The sequence below is a fragment of the Ornithodoros turicata genome, chromosome 3 (assembly GCF_037126465.1).
Source record: "Ornithodoros turicata isolate Travis chromosome 3, ASM3712646v1, whole genome shotgun sequence".
In the NCBI taxonomy this organism is placed as follows: domain Eukaryota; kingdom Metazoa; phylum Arthropoda; class Arachnida; order Ixodida; family Argasidae; genus Ornithodoros; species Ornithodoros turicata.
This window is the reverse complement of record NC_088203.1, coordinates 47,023,194-47,046,945: the sequence shown is the minus strand read 5'-3', so window position 1 is coordinate 47,046,945 and position 23,752 is coordinate 47,023,194. Positions and strand designations below refer to the sequence as shown.

The following is a 23,752-nucleotide window of genomic DNA, read 5'->3' as shown; positions in this document are numbered from 1 at the left end:
TGCGAATTCTGAAAATGAAGCGGTCGACGGGCAACACTAAAAAGGTATGCAGATGATAGCTCGAAATGCAAAGCAAAACATAGAGAAAAAGTAAAAAATTACTTTTCCATAAGCGCGAGAAAACATTTATGTCGGACATGGTACGTACGGACCGTGCGGGTATACTGACGGGCGGCTCTCGTGGCCGTGGTTTGCAGAAAACGCCTGCCGGCTGGGTGTCTAAATGGTTGCGTTACAAAAGTGTGGTGCAAACGCTCATTTTTTGTTCAATATTTGCTACTGATTTATGTGATGAACTTCAGCAATTGCGACCGTTTGCCCCGCTTCCTGGAACCTCTGAACAAGTATTTCTTTTTTCTGCATATCAGGGCACTAAAGGTAATCTGCAGGCTCTTCGAAATGTATCTGTACACACTTAAGTGTCGTGCTTACGTCACTACGTACAGACTTTAGTACATGCACTACGTCTTGGTGTTTTTGCAGGTACGCCATGACCACGTCATAATTCGACGACGGTTTATTTCTTTAATAATTGAATTCCAGCGTTCCCCATCAACAACTCCACAGAGAGCGGTCACTATGAATAACTGCAGTAAAGAACGCTACGACGCGATTGACAAGCGTATTTCTCTTATTGCTACACAGTCGATCGATGGTGCTTAAACACAACAAAGCTTTAACCTAAATTCTTCGTTTTTTCACTGTTCGCATTATGTTTCTCAAAATATAATTTGAAGGACAATGGGCATTCATGCCATCGCAAACCGGAGACACGAAGGAGCAGCACAACGTCACTTTCACTGAAAACGTTGACTATCCGTGGTCTCCCGTTATCAAAAGCAAGGCACATAAATGTTCGAAGAACTTGTACATTGCTTATCGTCATCCAAAGACACCTAAACACATCTATCATCTACTTCTCACTCATTAGCCATCCAGTAACACGCTCCGAACCTCCGAACACAAATATAGCATCAGAGAAATATAGCGGCGCAATGACATTTCAGGGTTTTTTGCCTCCGCCGGAATACACAGTACGACGCCGCGGCGCGCTAACTGGAGGCGGCGGCGATCTGTTGTACAGGAGCGGGTTTGGAAATACGTGGCCGAGACGGTGTCCAAATGGTGTCTCCGGTTAACGGTGGAGCATGGCAATGAGGGCACCTTTCACTTCAGAGAGGCACCGCGTAACGGGCGACCGAGACGATGTCCAAATGGTGGCTCAGGTTACAGTGGGTTACATAGCCACGAAGGCAAAACAGTTACGGCACATATGCCCGCAACAGAGTTAGCAGCCACTGAGCGTCTGCTAACCGAATGAGCCAAATTACGTATTTTTTTTGTTTTTTTTTGTATTCATTCTCTTTTGGTTGAAAAGCTTTGCAGAAGAAAAAAGCATGATGGCACCATCAGGGGGCATATTGGTCGACTGGATAAGACTCCGCGCTTGGTTGTCGTCGAAGTCCCTGATCTTGAACCCTGACATAGCAAGCGTTGTCGTTATATTTAAAGTTCGCGCGCACCAAAGCCACTGTGGTGGGCTCGCGCAATAGCTCGTGGGTGAAGTGATATATTTACCGCGCGTTATGCGAAAAACGACAGGTTTAAAATCGGGCTCCGGATTATTGCAAGGACGGGTTGGAAAAACCGGGATTTTCCGTGCTTCGACGCGGCACAATTTTTTAACTGTTGGTTTTAGGCAATGCTAGAACATTCAAACCAAGTAATGAGTAATCCCACGAAACATTACTCAGTCAAAATGTAATGACATTACATTGCTCAATACCTGTTCGCGAAATGTAATGCATTACAAGGTAGTGCATCCCCAAGAATTAGGGACAAAACGAAAAGCTTGCTTCTCCTTGTACACCTGTGTGTTCGGTGAAACGTACGCTAGCACGACCGGTAGGCGCCATGCATTTTGAACTGTTTTCCTTAAATAACTTAATTTCACTTCCATAAATTGCAAAGCTCACTGGGGTGTCTCGAATATGTGCTGCCCTCAAATACACTGCACTGTCCTTCAACTATGCATTTTTTTGCTCTTGCGTACCAACACAACCGCAGTCGAACAAAAATATTGAGTAAATCCGCATACGTTGACGGAGAATACAAAGTTAACGCATTGGTAGGACCGTATCTATGATTTCCGAGAGCTTAGAGTTGACCCATTGGGCCGTAAGGAACTTCTCAACATTTCACTTGGAAGCTTCTTCACAGGAATTAATACAGGATGGAAAGTCGTGAAAAAGCACTAATAGTTTCCCAATGTCAGATTGTCCATATTTCCCACAGAAGTATACTTGGTTTACACTGACGGAGAACACAAAGTTGACCTGTTTCGTTCGACCATATCTAAGATTTCCCGAGAGCTTACCTGAACCCTTGGGCAGTAAGGAGCCCGTCAACATTACACTCAATAGCTCCTTCACAGGCGTTAACAAGTGCAGCAAAGTTCTTTCAGACTCTGCACCAGCTCACGCTCAGACACTACACCAGCACTAGTTCACGTGTTGTTCTTGATTGCTGACGTTGCTGTAGACTTCTGGAGTTTTTCGTTGCACGACCGGAGGCTGTCCACCTTTCGCCGCAGCTCTTGCAGCTTGATCCATGGGTGCTGCCTCGTATTGCGTCACATGCTGCTAAAGGAGGCATTGTTCACCCGTTGTTGCGTCACTTAGAGGAGGACGATGGGCCTCCAGGTGCATGGAATCCAAATGAGCGCGCGCCTCCTGGCTCGGGTATTTGGGTTCTGGTCACTTGCTGATTAAAGATTGTTGGAGATGGTCACTAGGAGCCTCGGTCCGTCTGGCTCATTTACGTAACACTCGTGCCTAGGAATGATGACAAAGGGAAGTTACGGATTGCAGTAATTGTGACAAGAAATCAACTCAATAGGCGGACATACCTGCAGCTTGGGTTGGTGGTTGTGGTGGCACTTGTCAGGCATCGTCAACTGCAGCATGTTTGGTTCAGTTCATTAAAAGGAGCATACAATATGCAAGAGAAGGGCGAGTCGCCCGTGATACATGAGTTCATGCTGCCCCAGCAGCTTCGAGTGACGGAAAAAAGCGTCAGACGTAACGCGAGCTCCCTTTCGCTTTTGAGCCTTTAGGTAAGTTGTACCCTGACGTGCTGAGTTTCGGATAGAATTGCACACGTGTACGGAGAGCACAGGGAACACCGAACATCTCTAGCAGTGGCCGTGAAGGGACGATTCGTTCGTCACGACGACCAGTCATCTGCTGGATTTTGAGACATCTGTCCCATTTCCTATTGTGTAATGGAAGTTGACGCACTGTTAACTTCAGGTTATGGTACTTTCTTATCTCAGTGTGCCTCTACTATCATGGTGATGGGGGTGATCCTCAAGGGGTAAGCGTGGCGACCCAGTGCTCCCTGTATCACTTTCTGTTCCTGCAGTTTTATCACGGACGGGCCTGCTGGGCACAGATATGATATGGTGACGCCTTTTGAAGTCATGCACATACGATGATGGGAACAGGATGGGGCCAACAAAAACATCAAACTGAGTAATATTACTCAGTTCGATGTTCTTGTTGGCCCCATACTTACCAGCCCTATGTGAAGAGCGCTTCAGTGTCGGGATTGCATCCCACTTGAGCCTTCCTGTGTGTGAAAGTGTAGCCTGTGCGTAGCGTTGTGCATAGAGCCACCTAACGTGCCGAGGAAACAGAACCGCTCTGCAGCTTCACGTCGCAAAATTTCAGCCATGCTTACACCTGTAAAACGGGTCCCATTGTAAGTCGACGTTACAGAAAAATGTATGCCGGATATTATACAAGAACTGGACAGTATCCCAAGCACGAATCAGACCGTCCAACACAAAGCCCCAGAGCTCACTGCAACACCATGTTCAAATGCACAACCACCACATGCAATCACAAGCAAGCGAGCAAGCCCAAAATCATGCCCAAAAGTGCCCACCAGGCAAACTGTAGCATAGGCTACGAGAGACAGGGAATGGACAACCGTCGATCTCAGAGAACAGGAAAGAAGTGTTTAATGGCGTGGCAGGAGCTGAGCCCAGCGCATGCTCCCGCGCTTCCTCGTTATCGACTTCCTTGGCCACAGGTTCCCCCCTCAGTGACGAGGCCGGGAAGATGGTCACGGAACGTTGAAGCGTACCCGGCGGCGCCCGGATGCGGCGGAAAGAGTAGTAGTTTGGGTAGCGGTGGTGCTGGCAGGAGGGGCTGTAGGGGCAATGTGCGCCGGCTTAACCCGGTCCAAAGACAGTGTGTCCCGTTTACCGTTGCGGTCGATGGAAATAGTCTTCGAAGTGCGTGATAGAACAGGGAAAGGGCCGTCGTAGTGTGGCTCCAGAGGTCTGCGGACGGCGTCACGCCGGACATAAACGTGCGTACAGGTGCCAAGGCCGGGTGGCATATACTGTGGTCGGGCGGAGGGACATCGTGGCGGTGAAGGGCGCAAGGCCCGCATAGCATGTCTCAGGCGGTCGACGAAGAGCTGAGGATCAAGGTCTGAAGAGTGTGACGGGGATGCGACCAGCTCACCAGGCAGACGCAGCGGTGTTCCGTATACCATCTCTGCCGGGGAGCAACCCATATCGTCCTTAAAAACCGTACGGAGGCCAAGGAGGACAAGGGGTAACCGTACAAACCACAGAGGAGGGGTGCCAGTGGCCATGAGCGCCGACTTCAGCGAGCGATGGAATCTTTCCACCATGCCATTGGAAGAAGGGTGGTAGGCCGTTGTTGTGTGATGAATGGTACCAAGGGAACGCAACAGGCTGGTGAAAAGAGAGCTGCAAAACTGCCCGCCGCGATCCGTTGTGACACTAAGTGGCGCGCCGAAGCGGGAAACCCAGGCGTCTAGGAAGGCTGCGGCGACGGAGTGCGCAGTGGCATCTAGCATGGGAGTCGCCTCGGGCCAACGGGTGAAGCGATCAATCATGGTTAGCAGGTATCGGTGGCCTTGGGAGGAGGGCAGGGGACCAACGATGTCGACGTGGATCCGAGCAAAACGTGCTTCAGGCAATGGGAAAACGGCCAATGGGGTGAAAGTGTGACGTGTCACCTTGACGCGCTGGCATTGGTGGCAAGTCCTACACCAAGTTGAAATGTCCTTGTTCATCGCAGGCCAAACGTAGCGGTGGGAGATGAGGGCGCGTGTGGCACGTGTACCGGGATGGGAGATGCTGTGGAGCGAATCAAACACGGCCTTGCGAAGAGAGTGAGGTACAAGGGGCCGCTGGCGGTTCGCGGATATGTCGCAGACGATGTGGGTATTGCTGGAGGGCAACTGGACCTTGGAGAGCTTGAGACTTCCGGGAAAATCAAGTAGATGCTGAAAGTCAGGGTCGGTTCGTTGTGCCTCCGCAATTTCCTCAGAGGACACGGTTGCTAAGTCGAAGGCGGCAACCGAACGGGAGAGGGCGTCGGCTGCACAGTTGTCAGGTCCCTTTACATGCTGGACGTCCGCAGTGAATTCCAGCAGATACGCCATGTGACGAACCTCCCGCGGACTGTGACTTGGGTTGGTGGAAGGGGAACGTAGCGCGTAGACGAGTGGTCTATGATCTGTGAGGAGGGTGAAGTCTCGTCCTTCAACGAAGTATCGAAATTGGCGGACGGCAAGGTAAGCCGCCAGCAACTCCCGACCAAAGGTGCTGTATCTCTGCTGGGCAGGGGTTAGGGCACGGCTGAAAAAAGAGAGGGGCTCCCAGCGGCCATCGACGTACTGTTGTAAAACCGCTCCCACAGCAGTACCGGAGGCGTCCACGAGGACCGAGGTGGGAGCGTTTGGCTTGGGGTGTACCAACATGGCGGCCTGGCTAAGCGTCTGACAAGCACCAGAAGCGTAGGTGTGGAACGCTTTTAACGCGTCAGGTGTCCATTGCAGCGGTGCGTTGCCACGAGCACTTGTGAGGAGGGCATGGAGAGGCTGTAGCATGCCGGCGCAGCGCGGGATGAATCTGCGATAGAAGTTAATGAGGCCAAGAAACTCCCGCAGTCTGCGCTGCATGGTAGGCTGCGGAAAGTCAAGCAGGGCCTGAACCTTCTTTTGAAGAGGGAAGATGCCGTTACGGTCAATGCGATGCCCGAGGAAATCGACTTCAAAACCACATAGCTCCAGAATCCATCCAAATAAGAGAAGAAGAAATCATGCAACAAGCTCGTGCCTCTATGTGAGGTGCAGTTCAAGTTTATTCAAGTTTATTCAGGTTCTTATAGTGTTAGTATGTTTTCCGTGAGGTGTTCGTGTGCTTAAGATTTTCCGTGACACATTTCCTGTTGAGCGCTGGCAGGACTGCCTTCGAAGGGGGGGCAAAGCAAAATACGGACTTACCCGGACTTATGTTACCCGATGCTTCCTTTTTTGAGAAATTGATATTTTCAGAACTGTTGCCATGGTTTTCTATTAGTGGACATCATCCACACGGATATCGACGATTATTCGCCGGCAATTTTTTTACGCCGCCGCCGCTGCGGTTTCCAAACTGGCTCACCGAGTGCATCATTGCACATGTTTTTGGACACGAAAACGCGCATTTCAGCCCTCTCGCGACGTCAAAATTGTTTTTGTTGATGCCGTTGTTTTTGACCGCTGTTTTTTCGTGCCGTTGCCGCCGCAGCCGCCGGGGCAGCATCTGCGGTGCTCCATCGGCGCACCATGGCATAACCGTCAGTAACCGATGCTGGGCTGGACTTCCAAGTTTATTTGCTTTTGCTGCTCCCTCTTCGTTTCTTGACTTGTTTTGAACCAACCTACCCAGCACAGCGTTGTAAATTCAACGTAGAAAATGTGTTGCAAGTCAATCAAATTAACTGAAAATCAAGGATGGGAGCGAATGTTGATTCAACGTATCAAATGCCGCCCCAAACGCGTGATTAACAGCTACCAGACAATGCATACTCAACGTAACTCAACCTCAGTTTATACGTTAATGTAACGTCTGCGAAAGTTGAAAAAGTGGAAAAATTCACTGTAAACTGCTATTTCAGCTCCATTTCTTCGGGACATAAGCATAGTGCCCTCATGATATTAATAAATAACGACACAGGAAGACGTTAGGAAAAGATTTATACCTCTATCACATCGCTAGCAGCAATACATTTATCTATGCTTGTCGGTTCTCGTAGCCAGTTCGAAAATAAACACAGAACGAGAAATTCAAAAATACAGATTGTCTCGTCTTGCCACAGCCCTCGGGGCAAGATGAGGCACGCCATGGTAATGAACTATACAAATTATTCTTTGCAATCCAAGCACCTACACAGCCCCCTTGAGCCCACTGCCGACACGATGTGCAATAAAACCACACAGAACCCGCTGCTATTTCCCTTCACCGTGCTTTGCAAACAAGGTACCGCCAGTCTAGTGTGTAGCTAGTCGTTCGCTTTCAGTGCGCTTCTGCTTTGCAACATGCAAGCATTAGGCCACCTAATAGTTGAGTGATAAGTTTCTAAATCACATTAAATTTAAATTGCATTCCATTTAAATTCGATTAAGTTGTCGCGTCTTGCCGCGTGCATGCCATCGGATGCATGAATTTTTCAGTTAAACACCGGATAACCAAGAGTGCCCATATTTTGCCTATATCTAGAGGAATGGATACAAAAGTGGTATGTGTATTTACATTGACATGATAAGCACGACACAGTGCCACATTTTGACACGCTACTGCACAGCTGACAAAGAATAAAAACAACTTTAATTCAGGATGATGGGTGTGGAGTTTCATCGCCGGGGCGATACTCTACCCCGTTGCTGGGGTGGAGCGGGGAATGAAGTGATGGGTCCCGTTACAATAAGGATCTAAGTCCTGCGGCGTCCAAAAAGGCGAAGAGAGCCTTGAGGGCAGAGCGTTGGTGAGCTGGACGCGACCAGGGGCCAAGCAATTTTGTGAGGGAGAGGGGGCGGGAGTCTAGCTCGTTGAGGGAGGCGGAGAGTACGGAGAGGGAAGGGCGGTAGTGTGGGCAATGGAGACGAATGTGCTGGAGATCTTCAACAGCACCGCAGTGGCTGCAGTGGGGAGAATTAACTTGTCTCAAGCGGTAGCGCCACTGTGCTGTGAAGGCCACGTCGAGGCGCATTCGATGAACTAATGCGGCGCTTTGACGAGAGATATGTGCTGGCATGCGGAAAGCGAGGGCTGGGTCAACTCTGCTCAGCATGGCGGGGGGTAGTATGTCGGCGGTCAGTTGGCGGGTAGCCAGAGGAGTCACAAGGCTTCGGAGTATGGACTGCCGATCGCCTCTCAGCAGTGCAATGCGGGTCCGTGTCCGAGACGAGAGAGCTGCTTCGGTGGCGGTGTCACCCAGTTCATTGCCTTCTTCACCGCAATGGGCGGGAACCCTTTGGAGAGAGAGCCTATGTCCTGCTTCGTAGACAAGTTTGTAAGCGGTTAACACACAGCTGACAAGACTACAGAATATGGCGCCTTTTTTGAGGGTGTTTACGTTCCAGGCAGAAAAGCCAGGTTCTTTTTTTTTCACTCCCTCTCTCTCTTCTAACGCAAACACCAATCCGAACAATTCTCGCGTGCAATAAAGCAGACATGCAGAGCCACCTATGTGTAAAGCTTCAATCGCGTGGTTCAGCGCGTCAATGTGACAGGCGGCGTCGAACAGAAAATGTCTCATCTTGCCCCGTGTCTCATCTTGCCCCACCTCACCCTACGTACCTGCACATCCTACGAATCACTCCTAAGCCGCGTACGGTGAACTTCTGTGCTGCGGCGGCTGTATCTTTGTCGGTTGCCTTAGAGAATTCCCTTGGTAAGCAACTCGTATATTCTAGCCGTGTAGCAGGATAACATCTGTGATATTGGTAAAATATCACAGACGGTATCCTTTGAGCACAACTTAATAGTTTCTCAGCTTTCTGATTTTCTAGTCGGTTTCTCAACTGTGGACCAACTGTGGACCAACAGAATCGACGAAAATGTCCTGTAGGTACCCGAAGATGACGCTACAGTGCTGTGTAGCTGCGACATGCACCCAACTAGTCTTGTTTGCAAGAACGATCCAGCAGATTTCTACAATGTAATTGCAGTAACGTCTCGAACGACTTCATCGCAAAACATGTACCTTTTGAAGGGGTGTCCCCTTGCCTTAAAGTTGATAAAAACTGGAAGCAGCGTAGAATGGAATGTATGTGCCCAGGACATCGCACTGCCTTCCTCTGTGGGGCTCAGACACTCACTTTAGTATCTCGTATAAAATACGTTGCAGCACAAACGCGGATGTGCAGTGCCACACTTCACAAAGAAACAGACGAAAACGAAGGCAAACAGGCGCAAAATAAAGAGGACAGAAGCGTAGTGCACGACATGAGCGACCCCACCAACTCAGTCATTCCGAAACTATGGTTTCCACGTCATTGAAGCGAATTGTGCAACCAAACCGATGGATAGTTGGCCACATTACATGCGGTAGCACAACTAAGCTAGCAACGAACGGGAAGTAAGAACGAACAAGCGCGTCATTCTTCTCTTTCTGCTGTCAGATGCCTTTGCGCTGCCCTGGTCCCACTGTATTTCCCTAGATCCTTTAACATGTTACCTGCGCATTTATTTATGAATTGTCATCGTACTTCATTGTTTTGGGGAAGAGCGTCAAATACGCGTATGTGAGGCTCACTTGAATAGAAATCGATTGTTTAAAATCTTTGAAATGACCTTTTCAATATTTTAATACTCTTTGGGCGTGGTGTAATAGGTCGCATATCTTACCGGTAATCAGAAGCCGTGGGTACCAGTCCCACTGCTACTGCCTTTTCTTGTTCTATCATTCAGTTGAAGTATAACTGCGGCCTTGCAAATAAGCCTGTTTAACACCTGCATGCTCAATGGTTATGACTACAATACTGTTGTTCACTCAGTACGAAGGGAGTTGCCTCAGGACAGGAGCCGCCGATATTTCGAACAGAGACTGTTCTTCTGAAGAACAGCAGTCTCTGTTCGAAATATCGGCGGCTCCTGTCCTGAAGCAACTCCCTTCGTACTTCTCTACCGGTTCGCTGGATTTCTACCCATCTATGTTGTTCAATCAGGTTTGTGCAATAGTGTTAATGTTGTATATTCTTGTTGTTGATGTGGGTTCTTGCTGCCGAGTAGCGGGGCGGGTGAGGGGTTTCAAGTTATCATTTTGGTAACGTTTTGTTTTGCGTTGCAGCCATGTACCGTGGTATATGGAATAAATTTAATAATAGGAATAAGAATAATATTTGAAAGTGGCTTTACACTTATGCGCGCACACACTTGTGTGGCTAGGATGTGCAAGGCACTTGTTTCTGTGGCCTTTACTGAACGTACATCTTGTATTTTGTTCACCTTACCATACACATACGCACGTTATCGACTAACTCTGAACTTACGATTCATCATACTTATGTGTTCTGTTCGCACTGAGACTAGCACAATGCAACGATTCTTCGGGTATTGAATACATAAAATACATACTCACTTGGTGACCTTGATAAAACCGTCGCATAAGCAGGTACTTTGTGTCTCACACCTGTTTCTTTGCAGATTTCGCGACCACGGCTGGCGTGGCCCTCGTTGCAGCGCTCCGAGAATACAAGCAAATGCCAACCATTTTTAAAGCCAACTATACAAAAGGTATGATACCGACCATACAAACCATACCAACCAATCATAGAGGACACCAACCATAAAAGTAACCATTTTTTTTCAACAAGCGTAGGTTACCGGAAACAAGAAACGTTAAGTGTCCAAATTCCGCAAGAAACGAAAATAGAAACGGAAACAAAATATTTTCATTACCTTTACGAGAAACCAAAACCAAATTCATCCATGGAAGCGTTAACGGAACCGTAATTCACGTAACGTAATTCCTTTACATTCATTTTAATATTTGAATATATAATATTTTAACGGCAATTGTCGACTAGCATAACCTTCCATCGTCATCCTTTCGTATCAATGCTGACATTATATAACTAACCATTGTCCCACTCTGTGGTGCTTTGCCTTCAGGAAATAGAAAAATACATAGTTAAATATGCAGACATTAGTACTTTCTTATTCACATCTCATTCGAAACCAGATTTAATGGCGGAATTAATTAACAATAAATAAATAAATACATCCATACGATGTGAATGATTCATGCAGAGGTACCAGCGGGGGGCCACAGGCTTATCCGTACACTAAAATAATCCAATCCAATCCGTCGAATGCAATCACGCCCACTCTAACGAATCTACCCAAGCAGCACGCCAATATTGGACCCATGTGGGCTGCCAAGATTGCCAATATTGGACCAATATGGGCTGCCCTGGCAAACCCATTTTGCTCCAATATTGCCAATATTTCTGTGATAACACCAACGGAGAGTCCGTGTAATAATAAAGCATTATACTGTATAATATTCACCACTGATATTAATTTTGTCTGATTTTTGTTCTTTATTTCTGCGGATCTAATTGATCCACGTTCATATAACTGCAAAATAACAACATTAAAAAAAAAAAAGAAACACGGCATTGCCTCCAAAAAAACGAAGAACAGGTGCAACGCCCGCGTTGCTGAAGGTCACAAGCAGTCCCACGGAACTGCCAATACCAAAGATCCCTGAGAAGCCTTCATTGAGACCGCAATATTCTGTGCACCAGTGTTGCCACGCGTAAAAAAAAATTATCTGTAGATCCGAGTCCAAAAAATCTGTAGATCGAGCTAAAAATCTGTAGACACTCAAAACTCAGTTTCTTGAACGCTTTGCCTTCAAATCTGGAATTTCTGCTTGCGTCTCTAAATTATAGTGGAAGTGCAAGGGCTTATTTCTTTTCCCTGCTGAAGACCACAGCCGGAATTTATTGCTGCGGCGCACTGGCATTACTCGTTGGAACTCTCGTTTCGGTTTGCGATGTCGTGTACTTAAGTCCGCTACAATCACAAAAAAGAAAGTGTCATTGCACGTAGATTTTGATATACTGTATTCACATCAGCTGTGGTGCTCCAATGCAAGAATAACGCACCGCGTGTAGTAGGAACCACGGATTTCCCTACATTGCCCCTGCATTTTTGCACCCCCCCCCCCTGAAATTTCTCAGGTGACCCCACCCAGCTCGGCCACCAATACGTTCTGGTAGTGAGTCCGGCGCAGAGAGTTACATCCTGTACTCTCAAACTTGGGCTGTAGGTCCACACTCATGCAGATGATCCTACCATGCATTTGTCCAAAATCATTTGAAAGTGACTGTTCAACGCATATATTGCGCGCATATACGAGCAAAAATGCGTGCGGGCACGCAAACTCAATGTGGATCATCAAGAACCATTTGCGCCAAACTCAATGAAGTAAGGTATTCTGCTTTTTTCGTCTAAGGTTTTCACCATTGGTTGCGTGAGACAAAGTGCTAGTCTTTCTTCTTTGTCGGTCGTGCGATTATGCATCTTAATGTTGAAATGCCGTTCATAATGAATCTATATTCTAATGTACTGTGTTCTAACCTATTAATATGTACAAATAAAACTGGAAAGCTGTGCAGGTATGTCACCATTGTGCCACGATTCTTGCCGTGTCGACGAAACCTTCCGGAAGTGGAACCTTCACCAAGCATACCCCTCCCCCCTCGCTCTTGAAAGCTCGGCACACCCCAGCAGTGAATTTCTGGGGAAATCACTGGTAGGAACATGTCTCCCGCTTGTTCCACCATCACACTGTTGAGCGAGGGTCACAACGGACCACAAAATCAATAAAGCTCGATATATTCCCTCCATATCCATCTCCATATTTTCCCTTTTATTCCAACCAACCAACTTCCACAGACATAGTGGAAGCGTACATGCGTGACGTGAATTATAAACGTTGTGGTTTCACTTCAAAGCCTGTCAAGTCAAGTCGGCGAGGCAAACTGGTAACGCGCACACAAACACTTAAGAAAGCTCATTTAACGTTGAGGCTCGCCAATGGTTAGACGTACTTCTCCACCGGCAAACGCCGCCAGTTTCGTGATCGACAGCTCAAATCCTTGACAACGGCGAAGGCGCAGCAGCTTTAGCCAACAAGTATGTGTTTTGTGTGCAGGAGGCTAGTTATGGTGGTCGTTGAGAGGCTGTTTCTTTGCTTCGCTTCCATCAAATTTACTGCGGAATGTATTCTAAAAAATAGTCAGTAACACTCATTCCCGCGTTCTGCCGACGTTTTTCATCGTTGTCGTTTTGTGCACTGATGCGAAACACTATGTCGAGTGACCCATTCGTTGGATCAAAAAATCATGAGATTTCCGAAAATCTCTGCATATCTGTAGATTTTCCAAAAAGTAGGTAGATCTCATGATAAATCTGTAGGCGTGGCAACACTGCTGTGCACTAACAATTTCCAACCCACTCCGAGAATACAAAGCAGCGAAACACTTTCGTGATGGTGACGGACATACGCCAGAGCAATTTACACTGCTTGCAGCAACTTGCAATCACCTAACTTTACAAATAGCCATCCTTTCCTATCAATCATTGTGTTTTTTACTTGACCTGCCGCAACTTCGTTATCATTGCAGCACCCAGCGACATTTTAGCCCTATGAAACGTCCGTTCCGGCTGTCGCGCATGCGCATTAGTTGTAGGACGCGTGATTTCGCTCAAACAATCCGCTTGCTCTCAGTCGCCTCGACCGATTGGCATTGGCATCGCGAAGGAAGATGGCGGCGACTTTCAAGATGTGGAATGTTGAGTTGTCGAATCCTAGCGACCGTTACATTGGGATTGCCACGTACGTTGACTGTTTCGAACAATGTGTATCATCTGCGGGAAGTTGTTGGATGTAACGATGTAGTGAATTGGGTATTTCACACGCTTCTGCTGCTTCTGTGCTCCTTGGGCATTTGTGCAACACGGGTACGTACCATTTTCTGTTCAGTCAATATGGGGTGTACGCGGGCGATATGGGGCCCATATTGCCAAGATCTAAACAATATTGGCTCAAAGTGGGCAATATGGGGCCCATATTGCCAGGATTTTTCCCATATTGGCTGAAACTGGGCAATATGGGGCCCATATTGCCCATTTTCAGCCAATATGGGGAAAATCTTGGCGATACCGGTCCCATATTGGACCCGTATCGCCAATGACCAGCCATTATGGGCCCAATATTGTGTGCTGCTTGGGTAGTAGGTTCATTAACACTTCACTTTACTCATTCCTTTCGGCATGCGGCACTTTATTAGACATCCAACTCGCATAACGGTCGACATTTCAAATACCCTTGACCTGTTGCTTACAAATGCCTCTGATACCGTACAACAGATAATGGGAAGCAAGGGAATAAGCGGTCACGAAGTTGTATTTACACGACTTCGTCTAGAGAATGTATTACGAGAGCGTTGAAAAAAAAAAAGCTGTTCGTATGTACTCTCGGGCTGACTACGACTCGATTAATACTGAATGTGGCGCTACTGACTATTATTATACTTTTGCAGTGGGTTTCCTTGAAAGGACTGTAGATCACAACTGGATGTTGTTCCGCGCGAAGTTGGATGTGCTTGTTACTACAATTATATTTTTATTAATAACACCCACAGACAAAAGAATCCCGTGTTATAGCAGAGAGGTTAAGCGGTTCACAATCCGGAAAAAAGTGTTTATTTAGAGTCGCCCGCAAAGCTAACAGTAAAGAAAGCAGGGCCAGGTATAATGTGTGCCAACCTGAAGATATATCGGAATTAAGCCTAGCGAAATCAGTTATTTGGTCCCAGACACCGGGGGATACTCAAAAAGAAAAAGAAAATCACGTAAGTTTTGGCAAATCCTCGCTCCTGGATGTCATAATTCCAAGGTTGTGTACAAGACACAACTGGCGAATGATCACCAGACCAGGTTCCTGCTGCAACCGTCAGTAATTCAGTTTTCACCGCAGTAGATGAGTGTACAACAAAACAGTTCCCACTCCTTACACACCGATGCATGAACCCAGTCAGTATCACTGTTAATGGCGCACAGCCTATGACAGACAACCTAAAGCTGATGTGCATAAATGCCAAGATTCTCAAAAACACTAAATTGGTCTCCTCTCTGGTTCTATGCGATATTTTAATGAAACGCTATGTTGAATGTTCTCCCCGAAGACTGGAAAATCGCCCGTGCTACACCAATCTACAAATAAGGTGACACACACATTGCGTCGAATTATTGTCCAACCTTACAAGAGTACCAGGAAAACGAATATAGGAGATTTGTATTCATTTATAATTTTTTCGAGAGAAACTCTTTATTGTCTCACACGACAAAGCCATTTGGTAACGTCCCTCGTGCACGGCTATTACACACCCTCTCGCCTTAACGGTGACAACGGTATCTTAAAATCGATTCGTAGTTTCCTCCACTCACGAGCAGAGTAGGTGACCGGTGCTTTCTAAGAATCGTGGGAAGCGGGCCGACTTCCGTGTCTACGCTAGCAGACTACGCACGCTATGGGTCCTGGAGGTGGATGGGCCTGGCTCTAGAAACCTCCTCCTGAGAAATCGGTAAAGCGCCACTGTCAGAACCTGATTAATTGACTGTGTTTTTCTGTGTGTGTACATAAAATAATCTACCGACGGTAAGCAAGCACGTAATGTAACATTGAGTATAACGGCTGCAACAATCAAACTTCAAGCATGCGTCACGTGTGCAAGCAGCAACTTTCACCTGCTCCTGAAAATGAAAAAAAAAAAAAAAATTGTTGAAATCAAAATGTCAAAAATTCGTTTTTGATGGTGTGAGTCTCATATTCTTGCATACATTCATATGTGGGAGAAGTACGCAGTATTACCATCGCTGTGCCGATCATGGAGGAAGGAAACACAAGGAGCGGCTCTTCGCTCCACACTAGCGTAGCCACCCTCAACCGGTCGCTCGAGTCAAAATCGCCATTGCTTCCTGTCCACCACGTGATCCCCTCTAAAGTTTCGATTTTGCAAGGCTTTGTTTCTCGCGCTGCTCTCCGTATCATTTAGCTTTCTGAAAGTAATTTATTGTGAAAATGTGAGCACAATCTTAGAAACGACGTATGGTAATGTGTTCCTGTCCCGGCTGCGGCTCTCGTTGAACTGAAAGCAGCTCTGTCACGGCAACGCGTTTTGTTCGTAAGTACACGGTGAGTCGTTTTAGTCGCCCGTGTGTGTCCGAGTCATCTTGAATTGTTCATTTGGGACCTCAAACTGTGCCGCAGATTCATTTCATATCTTCTGTTGTTGTACAAATCTGATTAATGTATTTTGCGTACGGCATTCTTTACCACTTACTCAAAGAACGTACATACGTTGGAAGTAACCGTTGCCACACGTGATGTTTCCGGTCCCGCGTACTCCTTTTGCGTTCTGTACACTGTGACTGGTCTTCTAATAGAACAGTAAACATTCGAACACACAGAAATAAAGTGCAAGCACGCGTTCAACGTAATACTGCCATCTGAACTGTGACAAAACTACAGCTCGCGTCGTCTGCTCTGCTGGCGCCATGCTGTCTGCAGAGTCACGTGAGCGGTCACGTGGTAGACAGGAACGTCCCAGAATGCAATGCGATGCCGGCTACGGTCGTCCCGATAGAAAACTGTCGGAGGGGCCGCTCCTTGTGTTTCCTTCCTCCATGGTGCCGATAGCTGGCATATAGTCCTGAAGGGAATAATCAGCTCTTCACAAGAACGCAACAGGGGAGCAGATAAAAATACAAAAGAAATATGCCTCACTCCTACAACTTTTAGAATACAACTCAGAGCAGCTTCCCCTCCGACGCTGACCTTGAGCTTCTAATGCCGCTCAAACCAACCGCAAGGTCACGTAATACTCTCTCAATTGGACTGACTGCAGCATTGCAGCCTCATGAGTGCCATGATTATTATGAGCATCTTGTTTCGCTCCTTGCAGTGCATCATTCATACGTTACAACTAAACGGAAAGAACATGCGTCGCACGCGATTCTGTTTTCGTTGTCATTGTGTCAGTGCGAAAACGAAGACAGGAATGGAATGGATAGCGAGAACCAAATCTAGGTATCGATAATCAAGGAAACCAAAATGGCAGTTCTATCCATAGTCGATAGCATACAGTGGGACATAACATGGGACCGCTGAGTCTCCCGACGCAAACGAGCTTTCGGTGATTCGGAGGGACTAGAACGATATGATACACGCAGAGCCATCTGTTGTATAAGACACAAACCTTTTGGGTGCACACCATGTTCCAAATAGTGCTCGATTTGCCACCTTTCATTACATGAACAGCAAAACTATTTGAAGACAGGCGTTGATTCACTTTCTTAATGCCTGCTAATTCAGTCAGGCAGAAAATGAAATCAACTGAAGACCATTGAAGGACACAATGTACTGCCCATCGCTGTGACCTCACGAAGGCTACACTGTTAGAAGAAAAGGTATATAAAAGGTATAAAAAAAGGTATAAATAAGGTCTAGAGTACGACATTTATACCTCATCACCATTGTCTATACCCTGTTTAAACCATGTGTAAGGTATAGATCACTGATTCTATACCTTCCACGGCAGCTGAGGGTATAAAAAAGTACTTCTGTATTACGTTTATACCTTCAGCGTTTTGTATACCTTTTCTACCGCAACATCTGGGCTCACATTAATTTGTGACGGCGACTATATCATCTCAGTTAAATAATAAGTTAATTTAAAAACATAGTCAGTAATACAGTAGCATTCTAATTATATTGGGTAGTGACATCTGGAAGCCAATTATTTGATCCCAAAATAAGTAAATTTACACGCCCTCACTTCTTAAGTTCCTTCCCGCGCGAAGGGTGCACTGTTAGAAGAAAAGGTATATAAAAGGTATAAAAACGGTATAAATAAGGTCTAGAGTACGACATTTATACCTCATCACCACTGTCTATACCCTGTTTAAACCATGTGTAAGGTATAGATCTCTGATTCTATACCTTCCGCGGCAGCTGAGGGTATAAAAAAGTACTTCTATGTTACGATTATACCTTCAGCGTTTTGTATACCTTTTCTTCCGCAACATTTGGGATCACATTAATTTGTGACAGTGACTATATCATCTCAGTTGAACAATAAGTTGATTTAAAAACGTAGTAAGTAATACAGTAGCATTCTAATTATATTGGGTAGTGACATCTGGAATCCAATTGTTTGATCCCAAAATAAATAAATTTACACGCCCTCACTTCTTAAGTCGCTTCCCGGGCGAAGGATGGTCTCCACCATGTGTAGCCGCGTGTGTTGTATATTTCATTTCATTTCATTTCATTTATTTCTGTTTGTGTCAAACACAAAACAAGGTGGTACGCCAAAAAGCAGCAGAAGCCGCTTGACTAGGGCGGTACCACCCTACATTTGGTGCAAACAACAGCGGAGTCAAACAAAAGAAAATAATACGTGCAAATATTTGAAAGCCATGATACAACATGCGCAGTAGAGATAACCGATACAAGGCTATCAATGAAATTCACTTAGAAAAAGGAAAAGGAATAATATCACACACATGCAGGACAACAAAATGCAAGTTTATCAATTCAGTTGACTTGAAAACATATTTCTCAGATTTCTTGAGGACATCTGTGAAACATCAATACTAGAATTCAAGAAGCTATTTCGAACAATGGTAAGTCTAAGTTAAGGATTGTTTGGCGTAATTTGTTCTTATTGGCGGTACCTGCCACAGATGTGCTTGGCGTGTCTGCCGACTGGTAGTTCTGTCAAGGTTGCACAGCGACAACCATCTGCTATTGTTTAAGCGAAGGGCCCTTATAGGTACGACCTAACGAGAGTGTAATTAGAGAGGATGTCAATTTTCATAATCCTTAGCTTCTCAAATAGGGGCTCAGCGTGTGTGTAAACGGAGACACCTTCTATGATCCTAACGGCTCTCTTTTGTAATATGAGTATCTTTTTTAAGTTAACCAAACCAGTAGAACACCACACCAGGTTACAGTATCAGAGAACGGAGTGAATAAGTGACTGATATATCAAAAGTTTCACCTGTACAGGGGAAAGAAGTCGATTCCTAGACAAGATACCGCAAACTTTTGAAATTTTGCTACAAACTAAGTCAACCTGTTTAGTCCAGGATAGGTCAGCAGAGAAAACAACACCCAAGACTTTTACGGAATCCACAACATCTATTTGCTGATTTCCCAGTACTACATCTACCGTGCAGGGCATGGGTTTGTTTTTTGCTTTATATAATACCGCTTTTGATTTATCAGTATTTATTAGAAGACGGTTGTTTACTGCCCACTCATTTATAGCACAGAGAGCAACATTTGCACTATCCACTACCGTAGCTAAATTCGTCCCTGAAAAATATATCGTTGTATCATCGGCGTAGATGTAGAAATCTCCGACCTCAGTGGCATTTACGATATCATTAATATATATATTAAATAGCAGCGGTCCTAGGATGCTGCCCTGTGGGACACCTGACGCTACTTTACGGGCGGTAGAAGAGTGGTTGCCCATCGAAACATACTGAGTGCGATTTGACAAGTATGACGATAACAAAGAAAGAACGACACCGCGAATTCCATAGTATTGTAGTTTTAGCAACAATAAAGAATGCTCAATAAAATCAAAAGCTTTGGAAAAATCTAAATAAACCCCTAGTGTATACAGCCCTTCTTCAAAGTTATGAATTAATAGCTCTTTTTGGGCAAGCAAGGCAAGTTCCGCAGAGCAGAACTTCCTGAAACCAAATTGATGATCATTGATAACAGAATGCTTCGTGAAAAACTTTTCGAGGCGACTATGCAACAATGCTTCGAGGCCTTTTGAAAAAACTGGTAAAATAGATATCGGCCTGTAGTTCTTGAATTGGTTTTTGTCTCCTCCCTTACTCAGGACTACGATTTTTGCCGATTGCATCTCAGTGGGAAAGATTCCGGTTGTAAACGCAAGATTGTATATGTGCACCAGGACGGACGCAACAATATCAATAACAGCTTTAACAGGTGCAATCTGTATGTTATTGCAGTCACGCGATTTACTTTGTTTGATATTCGCATAAACAGAGCACACTTCACTTTCCGATACGGGGAGGAGTAGTAAACTTACTGGGATGGAGTCTTTAACATAACTGCAAGCGTTATGAAGCTGTTCAGCTGTCAATTTCGCTCTAGATGTGAGATTTATAAAGTAGCTGTTAAATTCATCACATAGTGCATCACCAGAAAGGACCACGTTCCCGTTAACGATCACGTCACAATTATCGTGGTGTGGCTTCATAATGCGGTTTATGACCTTCCACACTGCTGCCGAATTACCTGCGGAATTGTGGAATATATTGTGATAGTATGATTCTCTTGCACGCTTTACTAAGCGTGATGCGCGATTTCTGCACCGTTTGAATAAAGCAAATGTATCTGGATTACGATTATTCAAAAACTGCTTGAACAACCTATTCTTTTCTCTAACTAGCGCAAGAACTTCCAATGTCATCCATGGTTTACGGCAGCGGCGAGGTGGTCTCGCAGACGTGGTCGGAAAATGTCTGTCATACACGCCTTTAAAAGCCTCAAGGAAAGTGCTGTACGCCTCAGTAGTACACGAACTCTCTAAGACGGGCGACCAGTTAACTTCTGCAATGCTTAATCTAAAGTTTTGGATTGAGGCATCGCTGATGTGTTGAACAGAATACGCGAAATTATTTTTCTGACGGCGCTGGCAGTGTGTGATGAACATATATGTTGGTAGATGATCACTAATGCCATAAGCTATTACACCAGAACTAACATTAGGTTCGTTATTTGTGATAAAAAGATCCAAAAGTGTAGCAGTATTTGCTGTTAGCCGTGTAGGGTCAGAGATAACATTTGAAAAGCCGTATGACGTCAGCAACATCAACAGTGTCTCAGATGGCCTACTTTTATCCAAGACATTGATATTAAAATCACTACTAAGATATAGAACAAAGTTATGTGAGCAGGTAAAACTCAGTAGGCTTTCTAGCACTTCAAGAAACAATTCAACGCTACCACTGGGTGGTCGATAGAGGACGATAAAAATGTCATTTCTAGTTATAACAGTCAGTATCTCATAATCACTGGTTGACAGTGTAAAATCATCGAGTATATCACAAGCCATCGGTTTTCTAAATTGCATTGATACACCGCCACCGCGTTTGCTTTCGCGGTTTAGAAAAAAATGCTGTAATTAGGTAGGATGAACATATCAGTATCATCTTGGTACCACGTTTCTGATAACATTACAACATCAAAGGGAAATTTGACAGCCTCGAAGAACAGCATTAAGTCCTCCCTTTTATTACATGCAGAACAAGCGTTCAAATGGAGGACGGAGGCACAGTTGTTTGGCTTATCAAAAGTGTCTAGAGATACAATCATTATGAACAAGTGTTTCCATCTCCTTGAATATTGATTACAATGTTACCCAGTTACCTCTATCACATCATCAGCGTGGTAGACAGCTATCACTCTCTGTAGACAGCTATCACTGTATATGTATCTGTTCTCCAGCAAATGCTAACTGCTCCTGGAAATATTTTTCCTAATATTTGTTAGAGTTGCTTCTTGGTTTCCAATTTAATGCTAATTGTTACTTAATTTCTTTCCTCTCCGATTCACATCCATGCTTTGTGAGTTTGTGCGCGAGAGTCTCCATGTATTCTTTTTCTTTCTTTTTTTTTTTTTGTTATCGTTCCTTTGGTCCTTTTTTTTTTCAATATTTGTGGAAAGCTGCGCTGGGAAGCCGCCACTCGGATATGACGCTGAAACACATCGAATATTACCGTTTTCTTCAGTTATACCCACAAGGTCTTCAACATATACCCTCAAGGAGGTATATCTTTATACCCTGAGGTGCAAATAATATACCTTCAGGGAGGTATAAAGAGTGTATACCTTGAGGAAGGTATAGCGTTTATACCTCAAAAGGTATGCGCCCTGGGACAAGCCGTTTATACCCCAAAAGGTATAAATTTTTCTAACAGTGTGGTCTCCACCATGTGTAGCCGGGGTGTGTGTATATGTATCTGTTCTCCAGCAGATGCCAACTGCTCCTGGAAATATTTTTCCTAATATTTGTTGGTGTTTGTTTCTTGGTTTCCAATTTAATGCTAATTGTTACTTAATTTCTTTCCTCTCCGATTCACACCCATGCTTTGTGAGTTTGTGCGCGAGTGTATCCAGGTATTTTCTTTTTTGTTATCGTTCCTTTGGTCCTGTTTTTTTTTTTTTTTTCAATATTTGTGGAAAGCTGCGCTGGGAAGCCGCCACTCGGATATGACGCTGAATTAAATCGAATATTACCGTTTTCATGAATTATACCACAAAGCCCTTAAAAATATACCCTCTAGGAGGTATATGTTTATACCCCGGGGTGCAAATAATATGCCGTCAGGGAGGTATAAAGACAGTATACCTTGAGGAAGGTATAGCGTTTATACCTCAAAAGGTACACGCCCTGGGACAAGCCGTTTATACCCCAAAAGGTATAAATTTTTCTAACAGTGTACTATGGCGACTGAAATGTGCGCGCTGGATTATGACATTATTGATAATTTAGATGACGACGATTTGGAAGCGCTCTTATTGGAGGAGACCCTCGATGAGCGAGGCCCCCCGGCAGCCTTCCTGACGAAGGTACGGTTGAACAGGCGGATATGACGGCAGATATGAAGCTCCCTAGCTGTTTAGGTAAGAGAAGGAGGACCTTCCTAGTCTGAGATCTGCCCTCAGACTTCCACCTCGGCTGTGCACAGCGAATGGCACAATCATCGATGGAGTAGACGCACTTGCCATTGCTCTGAGGAGACTCGCCAAATCACCTATGTGATTTGGAAATGCTGTGTGGACGCCACATGTCGACACTTTCTTCGACCTCAAATGAGGTGAACGTTCGTATATGAAGGTGAACATAGGTGAACATATCGTTACAACGTTTGGCCATCTGATGAGTTGTTTCCAGTGCCAGGACTGGTTGAACCTCGAGCAGTTCGCGAAGGTAAGCTGTAGGCTATACGTTGCTTTTCTCAAGTAGGGGAAGGTGGGGCAAGATGAGACAGAAATTTGCAATTGCGGTCAATCGTGAGGTTACTTGCAAAGAGATTAATAAATCAGCGAATGTTATGCAGCGCACTACCACTTTATGGCTTGTAATGTGTTAAAACCATGGTGTTCTCACACGCACTCTCTTAGAAATGGATCTTCTATCGTGTCTTCTACAGACACCCGAAAAACGGTAATTTTGGGGTTTCGACGTAGAGACCACAAGACAATTTTTTATGCTATTTTCTTTTCTCCCGGGTCACGTGGGCATCTGCCGTCTAAAACTTCAGGCTTGAGCGTGAATCTAGAAGACACGGCAGCTCTTGACGGCACAACAGAAGATATATTTCTAAGAGTGTATGCATACACAACAGTGTGTTGTAGCCACTGCCACAACAAACCGAACACCGCTAGTCCACGAAATAGTAGCGCAATACTAGCATCGCTACAACTTTGTAAACGTAATGCGATTGTGCTACCAGTTGCCTAACAGAGGAATTGCCAAGGAGGCGATGGTCTGGAGCGTCAAGCAGGGGCCCCTGTGGGCTTAGACAAGCAAATTACAATGTGTTGCTCATTTGCATTTCTCCAGTTCACTTTAGCATTTTGCAATTATTTTTTTAGTCACGGTACCGACGCGGCGCATGAAAAAGCTCTGGTTTTGGGATCTGAACCACTTCTGTCGAAGAAGCTACCCGAGCCAAATATGGTCCTTTTTGTTGCAAACATAAAGGACACAGCTACTTACAGAAGTACAGTTCTTCCAAAGAGCACTACTA

General features: G+C 45.4%; 1 protein-coding gene across 2 annotated transcripts in view; it reads left to right on the top strand.

Annotated features, from left to right (window-relative positions):
* The window catches only part of LOC135387008 (uncharacterized), a 304,499-nt gene that overhangs the window by 81,212 nt on the left and 199,535 nt on the right, over nucleotides 1-23,752 (top strand). For both annotated transcript variants that reach the window (XM_064616448.1, XM_064616447.1), the window contains exon 7: nucleotides 10,517-10,606. In XM_064616448.1, coding sequence (XP_064472518.1) covers nucleotides 10,517-10,606 — 90 coding nt within the window. The remainder of the gene's footprint in view (nucleotides 1-10,516; nucleotides 10,607-23,752) is intronic.